General features: G+C 39.0%; 1 protein-coding gene across 3 annotated transcripts in view; it reads left to right on the top strand.

The window, feature by feature from the left end:
• The window catches only part of ST18 (ST18 C2H2C-type zinc finger transcription factor), a 101,142-nt gene that overhangs the window by 49,248 nt on the left and 39,052 nt on the right, over positions 1-12,842 (top strand). For all 3 annotated transcript variants that reach the window (XR_003556153.2, XM_027792469.2, XM_027792470.2), the window contains exons 5-9: positions 765-955; positions 5,359-6,156; positions 8,937-9,071; positions 10,871-10,961; positions 12,464-12,568. Coding sequence is in view for 2 of the 3 variants with exons in the window: in XM_027792469.2 (XP_027648270.1) it covers positions 765-955; positions 5,359-6,156; positions 8,937-9,071; positions 10,871-10,961; positions 12,464-12,568 (1,320 nt within the window). In the remaining variant the exon portion in view is untranslated. The remainder of the gene's footprint in view (positions 1-764; positions 956-5,358; positions 6,157-8,936; positions 9,072-10,870; positions 10,962-12,463; positions 12,569-12,842) is intronic.

Raw genomic sequence — 12,842 nt, forward strand, 5'->3', positions numbered from 1 at the left:
TCTGAAAGTTAGGCATCTAGACTGGGTAAGGCCTTTCTCGTGGAGTGTCTCACCCTGTTTACCAGATCTAGTTTTTAAGTGGGCTGAACTACCCTGTGGAGGAGCCTTTTTCCAGAGTCTATATAAAGGCCTGGGAAAAGCTTAAAGTAAATATTTGTGGCTGGAGTTAATGAAATGAAACCAATTCTGGACTGATACTGAAAGAGGGACCTGTATTGCAAAATGTTCTGAAGGTGCAACGTGTTTCACACAGGTTCTGTGCTGTTGAACTCGAAGTATGTGCTTGGGTATCCATACTAATGTAAAGGTAATGAAGGCAAAGGCTCCAGATGTTGAAATATAACTAGTTTTATATTTTTCCCCTTAACTGTTTCTCTGGATTATGAACCCAGACTAAAATGTTTTTCATTCTTTCCTTGGTGTATTTGTTTTACTGTAGAGCAGAACTTAGATTAGCATGTTTATTTAGAATTAAAGATGTTGGGTTATGGTTTTTTTGGGTTTGCCCTCCTCTGCATTCCCCTTCCCCCAGATTTTGGCAGCAGCGAAAAGAAATGGGACTTGCCTGTGCCATGAACTTCGAGTACATGAGCTAAAATTAAATATCCACTACACACAACTTGATGAAACTGCAAATGAATTAGTAATTTGTCAATCCCCACTTTTATACTTAGAATTAAACTAGAGGACGGTGCTATATTTTAAAAAACTTACCCCTCACTTCTCCCACTTTTTTCTCTATCATTGGCATTTGATCATTGCAGTGCCTACAAATGCTCCATGGCTAAGAAGAGAAAAGCTGAAGAACAGGTATCAGGTGTTCCCGTCAACAAAAGGAAGTCCCTGTTAATGAAACCCCGCCACTACAGCCCCAGCTTGGAATGCAAAGAAGAAAACGAAGACAGGACAGATTTACAGGAAGAGATCAGTGTCCTTGAAAGCAGCTCAACTTCAGGTATTTGTGCAGTGTGGCTGCGCTTGAACCTGAATTCCAAGGGAAGGGAGATACGAAACAGTATTTTCAAAAAGGACGCAGAATGTGTTTGACTTCTAACAGAGTAGGAATGGCGTGTTTCTGTATAGGTTTAACCATCATACTTCCAATTATTTTGTACAATCACTCCTCCTGGGGTATAGTAAATGCTTTGTAGGATTTGTACAGACACAAGTACTGCAGCAGGTCAGATATGGAGCAGCATCTGTTTCTCCACTAGCTCTGTGAACAAACAAGGTTAAGCCTACCACTGAGAAAAACACATTTATGAAGAGCAGATTTTCACTGGAATACATAGACCTCTCAGGAAGAAAAAAACCCAACCCACTTAGCAAAACATTGTTGACTTTAACATTTAGCAAAGCAATTTCACATGTGTGTCTGCTATGTGTGTTCTGTTTAACACGATTATTAGACTCAGCACTTTCATACTTGCTATTCCAACTCTGCTAAGCCAAACATATACAACAATTTATAGAAACTTCTACAACCTGTATGCTGGAAAATATGAAAGAAGATGGGGAGACAGATATAGCTACAGTACATCTTTATTGCTCTTTCTTTCTAATACATGTTTATAAACATTCAAGATGAACAAAAAAAATCAAACTAAATTGACTGTCAGATATTTGTTTAAGAAGTCCTGCACAAATCATAAATCAGGCAAGTGAGAAGAAATCAGTGGAATACATTCTGCATTTTTTTTAAAGGGAGGAGTCATCAGTAGATAGCAAATGCCAAGATAAAAACGATGTGATCTGGCACTGGGAAATTAGTGATCATAGATAATATGAACAGAGAATGAACTTATATTCCACTTAGATGCTGGCTTATACTGGAGTTTAAAGGTATTTTATTTTCCACTCAGTTTCTTCTTATCAAATATTTTGGAAAGATAGGGTGCTAGATAATCTCATCTAGGCTCCCTTTCCCATAAAATGTTGGACCAGATGATCTATTGAGGCCCCCCCTAGCCTGGGCTGTTCTGTGATTCTATGATGAACTGAGATTAGGAATTTATATCTTTATCCACTCTAAAAAGAATTTGCTTCAAAAAAAAAGCAAAATAAACCCCACAAATTTTATACATATGAATAATATAAAACACATAGAAGAAGAAGAAGAAGAAGGCTGTCTTTCAAATTAAAGAGTCAGATCCTGTTTCTGCCAAATTCAGGGGAGGTCTTTGTGTCTTTTCTATACAGCAAAGATTTCAGCCAGTTGTGAATTGTAAGCCTTCTAGAGGAAAAGTCTTTTCCAGAGGTCTGCATCCCATCAATGTGAAAGGCTAGAAGGGAGCTCCCTCTTCAAACAGACCATTAATTAACATGATACCAAATGTCTCTCTCTTTTGGATGACATTACTAAGCTAAACTCATCGTGAAAAAAGCTCTATGGCTCCCAGTGCCTATCCAGCCTGCGAGGAAGATTTCTGTTTCCTGAAAGCAGAAGGGGAGCTGTTTGAGTAAGAGTTCCAGTATGGGATGGGGTTCTGTTGTTTTGGGTTTTTTTTGTTTGTTTGTTTTGTTTATTGGGTTTTTTTGTTGTTGTTTTTTGGTGGGTTTGGGGTTTTTTTGGTGGTTTGGTTGGGGTTTTTTTAGATATATAGGTATTAGCTACTTTCTTCTTGAGTGGACTCAGCCTGGTTCCTGGCCATCTAGAACTGCCCTCAGTAATGTGTTTTTCTTTCACTTGTGTCTGTCCTTTGCACAGCTTGCAGAACTTGCTGAAGAGGAAGTAATATGATGGGTGTAAAAGTAGAACTTTTTCCATATACGTATGAATATAAAATATTTAAGTGATTCTTTTTTTAAAAAAGGGGCAAGTGTTGGGCTAGGTCCATTGATGTAAATGTAGGGGAGCCCTATTTATGCCTAGCCCTTCAGTCAAAATAAAAAACCCCACTTTCCAAAAGATTTGATACCAGTGACATTTCTCCCAACTTGCTTGTGTCAATAACACAATCTATCTATCTTGCATTAATTTTGCCAGCTACAAAACAAAGTTCAGCTAAAGCATACAGCTGGTCTGGGTATGTAGGTCTATTTGTGATTTCTTAGTGTAATATTGCTCATTTCATTATGACCTCATGATTCTTGTCTGTTAATCAGTTAATGCTTCAGTTCATGGATTGATGCAACTGTAAACTAAGCTGAGTTTTGATTACTTTTAAAATAAATTTACAGCCTGTACAAGTGAAAAGCAAAGCTGGAACAGCTGAACCATTAAGGCTGGTTCAACAACAAATTTTTAAACATGGCATTTTTAATTATTATTTAAGCAGCAAAAATCTGGTATCATACCTTTACATTATTTTTTGTCTTTTGCACAGATTAATAATGGAAAAGACCTGTTATAACTATTATCAAGTTTTGTTTGGTTTGGTTTTCTTTTGAAGGGTGGGAGATTTCTTTTAAAAGTAGAACTTTTTAGTTTTTGAAATGACCCACTGATGGGATTCTGTTTTTTTCCAATTGGCAGAAGAGCAAATAATAAAAATCCGTTTAGCTAAAGTTATATATAGAGCCAAATCATCATTCTTACTATCTGAGATGTGAAAAGACAGCAGACTTTTTTATTCAGAATGCTGCAATGTGTGTGGTACTAGACCAGCTGCTAAAAAGTTACACTAAGGTTTACAGACATTTTTTAATAACACAACTTTATGCACAGAGAGCACAAGGCCACCTCTCCCTGCATGAGTCCAATTTTATGAAGAAGAATAAGAATTAATCAATATTTTCTTTTAACATATAACAAACAGTTGAACCAAACAATTATGTAAACTGGAAATGACCCAAAATGCTAACAGTTTGGCAGCAGTAAAGTGAAATGCATTGTGGTGCACATGTGCATTTTTGTCCCCCTTTTCCCCTCCACAATAATCTGCACTTAATAGGAATATTTTAAACTATGTAGCTAAGCAACAGAGGTAATTGTTGCTTTCTAGAGCTTTTGTTAGGCACTCTAACACAGCCCAAATATGCATAATTAGGTATAATGTCTATAAATCATTATTGTACACATGTGGGTAGTTAAGTGGATTGAGAGAATAGTTCAATGAATTGGACGTATTCACTGAAAATGCTTTTTATTTGTTTTCTGTAGTTCATAATACTTTAAAATTATCATAACCCTTTACACTTTCTCTTAATAGCTCGCTGTGTTATTGAGAGAAACTTCATTTGCATTTTAGACTATGCTTAATTTATTATTTAAACCTGGAGTTCTTCTGATTCAGGAGAGGACAGGCACATCTTATGAAATAGTCTGTGCTTGTTTATTCATCCTCCTTTCTAGGAAGTAAAATGTTAAATTTTTCAGTTTATGTTGAATAGATCCCAACAAAAGAATGTACCCTATAATCAGCATTATTGAAGGGGCTAGTGTTGTGACTAAATTCTTCCCCTCATCCAAAAATGCTTTTAGTTACTATGGCAATATTTACTTGATCCTGGCAAACCAGTGTTGATTTTAGAGAGATAATTACCAGAAAGGAAGATGATGGAGATGTATTTTTGAGTGTCCTTGTCAGAGGAAATGTTTATAAAAAATTAAATGAGATACAAAAGGCGTATTGTCTTCCACACTGACAACCTCTCCTGCATGCAGCCTCTGTTACCTGCTGGCTGCTGCTTTTCTTCTGAAGAAAGATGTTTATAAAGACAAGATGCACTTCAGTGGTGTCTTTAACAAGTCCTTTATAAGTCTGTACATAACAACCATTTCTGTTTGCTTGTGCATGACCTGATCTATCACTTAATGTGACAATTGCAGTGGTGACCAGGAGCTTGCCCTTTGTGAAGTACTGAGTTTTTTTCCCTCACAGTTTTTCATGGGATGTGGGGTGACTGGGAAAGCAATTAGGGCTCATTTGGAGAAAATATTTGGGACTCTTAAATGGAAGAAAAGTGAAAATAGATCAGAGAAATTTTAAAATGTGTGTCTGTGTGTGTGCTTGTGTATATATATACATAGATACATATGCATATATTATAGAGATTTCGTGTGTGTATATATGTATAGTACCTATCTATATATGGCACATTATATTTATATGAATAGATATGAATTTGTATGTGTTCTAAGATAATGTATGCCTTCACCAGCAGTGAAAAATGGCAACATATTTATTTCTTATATCACTTTGGAGCTATAATATAAAGTAGATAAAATCTTAGAAGGGCTTTTCCTGATGCTACAAGCAGTCGTTTCAAACACAGTCTTGGAATGAATTCAGTCATTTCAGAGTACCTTTGAGTAAAGAAACGGTGATTGGTAAGTAAATATCTTCATATCGTTTCTACAAGATACAAAAAGCAGTTATTCTTACATAATTTTCTATTGCTGTTTTTCTCATGCAGAGGAAAGTAGTGCAAAATCATCTGAGGAAACTCCTCATTCAGGTGGGCAAGAAAATTCCAGTCAAAGAAAAGATAACTACTCCAGCTATCAAGATGTTGTGGCCAAAACTTTGATGAACATGGGAAAACTGGCAAAAGATGCACCCAGTCAAACAGTGGCAGAAAATCTGAATGATAATGGCATTCAATCCTTAAAAACAGAAAGCGATGACACTGATGAATGTTATATGATTAACTCAGCTGAAGGAAAGGAAAAAACTGTTATTTCTGACCCAAAATACTGTTCATCTGAGGAAAATGAAAGTAACTCTGAAATTATGGACAATGAGTGGGACAGCTCCTCAAATTTCTCAGAAGAAACTAGTGTAAAGCCCCATGTAACTCAGAAGTATATTGTGGAGTGTAATCAACCTAGCATCCTGGAAGTTCCAGAAATTAAGAAGGAAGAGGTAGAATTTGGCCCTTGTGAAACACTTTGTGACTCAGAAACAGAGCAAAGAGCACCCCAGGAGTCTCACCCAGATCCTTTCGAGAAGAGAATTCAGAATCCCTTCCCTGAAAGTGAAGACGATGACAATGAGTGCCTGTCAGAAACCACAGAAGTCTCAATTGAGCTGGACAAAACAAAAGGGAACTTGAGTTTGCTAGAACAAGCAATCGCTCTGCAGGCAGAGCAAGGGCATGTGTTTCACAGCACCTACAAGGAACTGGATAGGTTTCTTCTGGAGCATCTAGCAGGGGAAAGGAGACAAACCAAAGTTATTGACATCGGTGGGAGACAGATATTTAGTAACAAACGTAAGGAAGTATTTTTGGCTGTTCTTATTGGCTTAAGCATGTATCCTGTGACTGATAGAGGATTCTGAGCTGGGTTTTATAGCAACACTAAAGAATCTGGAATTTAGCTGGTAATTTTGTTAATTATGTACCTTCACACTAGTGCCTTACGTCTAACCAGGTTAAATGCTAGGTACTTGGCTTCCTGTCAAACCACCATGCAAAATGATCAGTAATGGGTACTAAAAGGGCTGTGTACCTGGCACGGACACTCCTTCTCTTCCTTTTCCTCCTCCTCTGCCTCCTCCACCATAGAGTGCTAATACAAACCTCCTAAATTTCAGCGGCCAAAAGAGAAGGCATTAAAACGGTGCTTAAGGAAAGGTTAGGGTGAAAAGTTGGCCAATTCCAAACATACTACCTAATTCCTAAGCCATGTGTTTTCTGAGTTCAGTCTACTTCACGTATCAACATTACATTTTGCTACAGCCGGCACTTCTGAGCCAGGAAAGCACAAGCCATGCTCTTCTGCCTCATTCTCCATCAGCAGAATTACCAGTAAGTTCCAAAATCTTTATTGTTTCTGATGGTTTGTGGCATCCTACAAAACTGTAGGAACATTGCTCCATTTTCAGTACTTAATCAGGCTTCCAGAACTAGAGATTTAAAAGATTTGGGTTTGATTTGTGAACTGGGCTGTCTCACATGAAACTCCTCAATTGACAATAATTACAGAACATCAAGGGATGTCATTTTATAAAACACACTCCCTGCTGTAGTAAGTAACAATACATTAATCTGTCCTTTGACTTTTCCTTTTGGACTTCCAAATATACTGAGGTCACCCCAGCACTGCTGCAATTTCTGCTTTTGGTAAACTAAATGTACAGTGTTACTTTAGAGCAGTCCCTGAGGACATTGCAAACATTATAGTAGTTTAGTTATCTAAAATTTTAGTGTATGAGGTAACTGACAAGTTTTTTTAGGAGTTGCGTCTATAAAATATTTCCTGTAGTAGTTAAGAATATGCATGCATTTTTCTGACTCAAGCAGTCTTTTCATTAGCATGTCTGAAGCTGTACATGCACAGTATTAGTCTACCTCCTTGCTAAACTACATGAACCTTGATTTGCTCAGATGACTATGGTGTATGCAGGAATTTCACAGATACCTTTTCTTATCCTGAGACCAGCCATGTTCAGCAGGTTCACATTGGTGTCAATGTGACTGTCCCACAGCACATGTAGAAAGGAGCAGTGCTGGCAAGCATGGCAGAATCTGGCCCTTCCTGGTTTGCCTCATATTATCAGTTGTAGTTCGCAGGTGAGTTTGGATCCAACACTCATGGAGGAACAAACTAGGCTTTGTTCGGGTTGTATAAACAACATATGATTCTAGTCAGTGTGGTATCAGGCACATAATCTTTTCACTTTACGTAATTAGCTGGGGTTTATTTCTAAAAAATCCACCATTGAATCCATCAGCTCTTAATTTTCTTTCTTGGATGCTACATCAGAAAAAACATGGCTTAAATTTATATTTTTCCATCTTTTTAATGATAAACCTTTCCAGTTAGTGGGGGGGGGAAATAAAATCATATTTCAAGGTCCCTCTATTTCCTGTCCACTATTGCAGCACTTTCCATTTGCAGTGATTCTAAAAAGCATATGGCCTCCTGTTGATGCTCAGTCTATTTTCTTTTCTCCCTATTTCTTTTCTTTTTTTTTTTTCTTTTTTTTTTTTTTTTTTTTTACCTAAAAGTGTGCCAGGAAGTTTAACCCTCAGCTGTCTCTGGCGATGGTGTCCCTAAGAATGTCCTACCTCTCGGTTCAACAAATGGAGCTTGAAGGAGGCTTCTCCCTGTGCTGGCTGCAGCTGTTTTCTCCCCCAGCACCGAATGCTGTTGGCAGCCAATCACAGATGGAGCTAAAACCATCCTCAGCAATTTATGCGGCCACTTCCTCCAGATTTCTCACAAGAGAATTTCTGGACCAGAATTCGTTCCTTGCTTGCCCAGACTTTTGATCCTGCATTGGAAATCAAATAAAGGCTTTCTGACCAGTGCTTCTTGCACGATTCTAGGTGCTTGATACAAAAACTGGGAATGCGCTGCAGCTGTTACAGAGTGGTAACTGTGGGGCTGGGCTGAGACCTTGCCTTTGAAAGGGTATCGGCTGCTCCATGTTTTCACTGTCATTGTGGGCTGCTCCACAAAGCGGCATTGCCATGTGTACCAGAGGGAGCTGCTTGCCTTGCCTCTCAAATGTAAAGTGGCATGTATTCAGTTTCCTAACAAAGAACCTACAGCCTAGAGATCTGCGATATTTAAGGAATAGCTTCTGGTTGAAATGCTTTTTGTTTGTTTGTTTGTTTGTTTCACACCTCAGCTTTTATTTGGTTGTCCCAGCTTCCTGGAGTCTGACATTAACAGAGTAAAAGATTGTTTCTGCTTTTTTATTTATTCCTTTATAGATCTTGCTGTTGGCTGATGCTGCCAGTTTTCTGGCTTACTGGATTGTGGCTTCTGTCCTGTTTGAGGCTCTGAATGGAGTAAATGACACTGCAATCCTAAAGCTATATAATTTAGCACACAAATGGCGTATTGGGAGGGGGGAGCCATTGTCTAAAGGACACAGTGTGAAAACCTAAACTGATGCTTAAATTACATACGATTCTGTTAAAACTTTGTGTAAGAATTATATCTGAAGTACAAAACAGAGAGCATCACACTGCTAGGATCACTCAGCTGAGTGCAGACAGGGGCTAAAACCAAACAAAATCCTTATCTGATTTCTCTGCAGATTCACCCAGGCCTGAAAAGAGAGAAACCAAATGTCCCATCCCAGGATGTGATGGCACAGGGCATGTGACTGGGCTGTACCCTCACCACCGCAGTCTCTCAGGCTGTCCACATAAAGTTAGAGTGCCACTAGAAAGTGAGTATCATCACTCTGCAGTCCAGAATAACAACTGGATCTGGCCCGGTATTTTGGGTAGTGTGTGCTCATGCTGGAGAAGGAACCCACTTTTTGTGGGTGAGATGACAGAATGAGGCTGAGAGGGGAGCTGTCACACCTTCTTTGCCCTCCAGCTCTTGGTCACAAGTCCTACTTCCACACATGTGAAGCTCAAGTACCCCTTAGCAGTACTGCTACAAACAGCAGTAGGCTCCTCAGGATCAGAGCCAAACCATCCCCACCCTGCCAGCAAACCTGCATGCTGTAGTCTGATGAATCTTCAAGATCTTGCTTGCCCACGCCTTTGCTACACAAATCACCTGCTTCTTTCAGAGCTGTGACCTGATTTGCCATAATCACACACCGAGGCTGCTGGTTTTCATTGCCAATAACCGAGAGGCCTGGGCATGCTTATTCAGAGATGTTTCCAGTGTCCTTCTCACCACTGAGCTCAAAAATGTTACTTCCATCGGTACATCCCAGTGTTGGTGCATACCACATCCTTCTCATATGACTGTATCGTGCTAACTCTTTTATGCCCAGTCCAGCCTGAATTTCCCTGCTTATTTCTAGCTGTGCTTATCCGATTACATTGGTTTGTGTGTGTGTGTGTGTGTGTGTGTGTGTGTGTGTGTAATCCTGCAATGTGATGCAATGAAATGCTGCATAATAAGCCAAAATCTAATGTGAAACTATTTGTTTAAACAACCTAGTTAGATTGTTTTTTGTGGTGGCATGCATAACAACAAATGAAAAAGATATTTGCACTTTACCAACGTCCTGTTCCTAAGTGTAGCTCTCCCCTTTTTTAAATCTAGGACTAAATTTTAATTGTGGAAACATCTGCTGGGTTAAACAGGCTGCTGCATTTGGAAGACCTTAGCAACATTAACTTTCTAGAAAGTTAAAATTAACAAGTCCGTGTTAACTATCACACTTCTAATCAGATGTGTTCTATTCTGCTGGTAAAAAAGAAATTGAAAAAATATAATTTGGTTCCTGACAGAACAAACCAGTTAACTGAACAGTCAGCTTTTTAGAAGCACGGTACCCTCAAAGGGGTAATGCTGTACTGTAGTTATGAAGGCAGATGTACAAAGACATATTCTGTTTTACACACACATGCATCTCAGTCTTACTAAAGATGATCCACATCAAAGGGCATAAGAATGTACATGCAAGAAGCTGTAACCACTGCTGAGAGTATAAGCCACTGTTTAGGAGCATGACAAATTGGTCTAAAGTAGTTTCAGCACAGCTCAGATGATCAGAAGGTATCAAGGTTCAAAAGGGACGTACTCAGATCAGATCATCTGACACAGGTGCAAGGTATAAAAGGACTCCCTGTACCTCAGAGCTTGCCCTCCTTGAGGCGGAGAGCAACTGCTGCTATACGTAGCACAACTGTGGCCCGGGTCCTTTATCACCCCCCTTTTCTAGTCACCTGTGTTAGTGGTGTATGAATTGGAGGGCAAAGGGCTTCATGATGTAGTAACATCCTTGCTACTTCCATCTTTGTTCTTTTTAAAGTCCCTAGGAACAACGAAGTGCATGTGGGAAGCCACACTACAGCAATACAGGGATAAACTGGTATGTGCCAGAGGCACCAGTGTCTTGCTGTGTTGTAGGTCCTTTGCTTCTCCTTTTCTTTTGTGGTCAAAATGTGACAGAATTGAGAATCTGAGTCTGAAGAAGAAATATTCATGTTCCTTAATAAATGTATTTTTAATCAATGCATGTTATTGTCACCTTTTTTTTTTTTTCTTATTCCTCTTTAGTTCTTGCCATGCATGAAAATGTTTTGAAATGCCCCACCCCGGGATGCACTGGAAGAGGACACGTCAACAGCAATCGCAACACACACAGAAGGTAGATCAGAAAAGTTCCTGTCCACTTAAAATCTAACATGTACTCAGCAGTAAACTGATGGTCACATCTTGGAATTAGCTGTTATATATTACACTGCAGAATGCCTATGAACTGCAAGAGTAGCCTGTATTATTTATAACCAAATCATTGTGTTTAATTTCATTATATAAAAAATGGCTGCAGCACTGAGGACGGCAAATTCCACTAGTATTTTTCACAGATGAGATTTTCAACTACAGTTTCATCACAGACCTCACTGTGAAACATCATCATGTGCAAGGCATAGAAATGAACAAATGCATTATTATTGCTACAACTGGAAAACCCAGCGGGAAACCACAGCATCTTTGCTTTGCACCACTTACATGGTAGTCCTTGGCAGGAATGTCCATCAAGGCACATTCCCTTTTAGCAAACCAGAAAATTTTAAGTGGAATATTTTAGAATCTGTGTAAAAACTAACTTCATTTATTACCCTCAGGAATATCATCTTCCTGCTTGGAACACTCCTGTCTGTTTAACTTGCTGCCTGCAGAGAGAAAGTAAAATTGAGAAAAGCCTTCCAGACAGGCAGCTGGGGTATCACAGCTGGGCTGCAGGTGAGGCAGAGAGCTGATGCGCTCCGTCTCCAGCAAGCCACGGCTCTCGGCATGGCTCTTGTCAGTACTGCTTTCTGCTGGAAGCCAGCAAGCCAAAATATTCCATTATGGTGCTTCTGGAAAAATAGAATGCCAATATTACAATCAGACTTGGGACATAAACATTTCAAAACCATTTTTTTTTGTTGAGCTGAGATTTTGTGGGATTTTTTTCTTTCTGCTGCTGATTGATTGATTGGTTATTGCAGGAGCACACTAAAATCAAGGATTATCATGCTATGTTACTATCTTTAATTAAAAAATTAGCCTTTAACCAGAGAAACTACAAGTTCATCTACAGGAATGTACAAGGAACCAGTCATCTTTGCAGCACATCAGCTGTATCATAAAAAACCCCTTGAATAGGATAAGAGAACATGTTCTAATCTAATAAAGCAAATAGGAAAAAAAAAAAAAAAAGAAAGCACAACTTGAAATGACAAAATGTGTTCTTTGGTAACAGTCACTCACACACCCCTGTTTTCTTTTTCCCCAATTCACTTTCCTTTTAATCAGCAGGAGGTCTATATGCATGGTTTAGCTGATAAAGTAAATGTCATTTGTCAAAAAATTTACTAGTGACTTGCCAGCCACAAAGCATTAAAGCCAAACTGTGGAAAACTCCTACATGATTCACTTTCCAAATATATCACCTCATATACACAGGTTTCACAGTTTTACATTAAGGATTGAAAAACAGGTGAATCTGAGCTACAACAGCAGCACTTCCCATAGATGCACAGGGCACCAGAGGTGTCTGAGGTCAGTGGGTTCCACAGCACACACTCCCTTTACCTGAGATTTCATTTTAATGTTTTTTGTTTTTTTTTCTTCTTGTTTCTTTTCTTCACACCTTTTAAACAGCCTTTCTGGTTGTCCAATTGCTGCAGCTGAAAAGTTGGCAATGTCCCAGGAAAAGAACCAGCTCGAGTCTCCAAAAGCTGGGCAATGCCATGATCAGACTCACAGGTAGGAGCTTTCACAAACTAGTCTCTGAAGAATTTCTGCACAAACTCGGTCAATCAACCCTCAGGTCTTTCCCCCATTTCAGATTTCAGCTACAGAGGTAACTTGGTTTTCCAAGATGAACCTCTGAAAAGCTAAATAATTTGACTGTATCTCAAAATTAGCGAGTGTCTTTCTGCTGGTTCTTGTGCATGTGGCTGACATTTAAGACAACAGACGCATCTTTTGAAAGGCAGTCAGATATGTTCTACTAAATCTTATTTCAACACAAATAGCC

Source organism: Falco peregrinus, chromosome 3, assembly GCF_023634155.1.
Source record: "Falco peregrinus isolate bFalPer1 chromosome 3, bFalPer1.pri, whole genome shotgun sequence".
Taxonomy (NCBI): domain Eukaryota; kingdom Metazoa; phylum Chordata; class Aves; order Falconiformes; family Falconidae; genus Falco; species Falco peregrinus.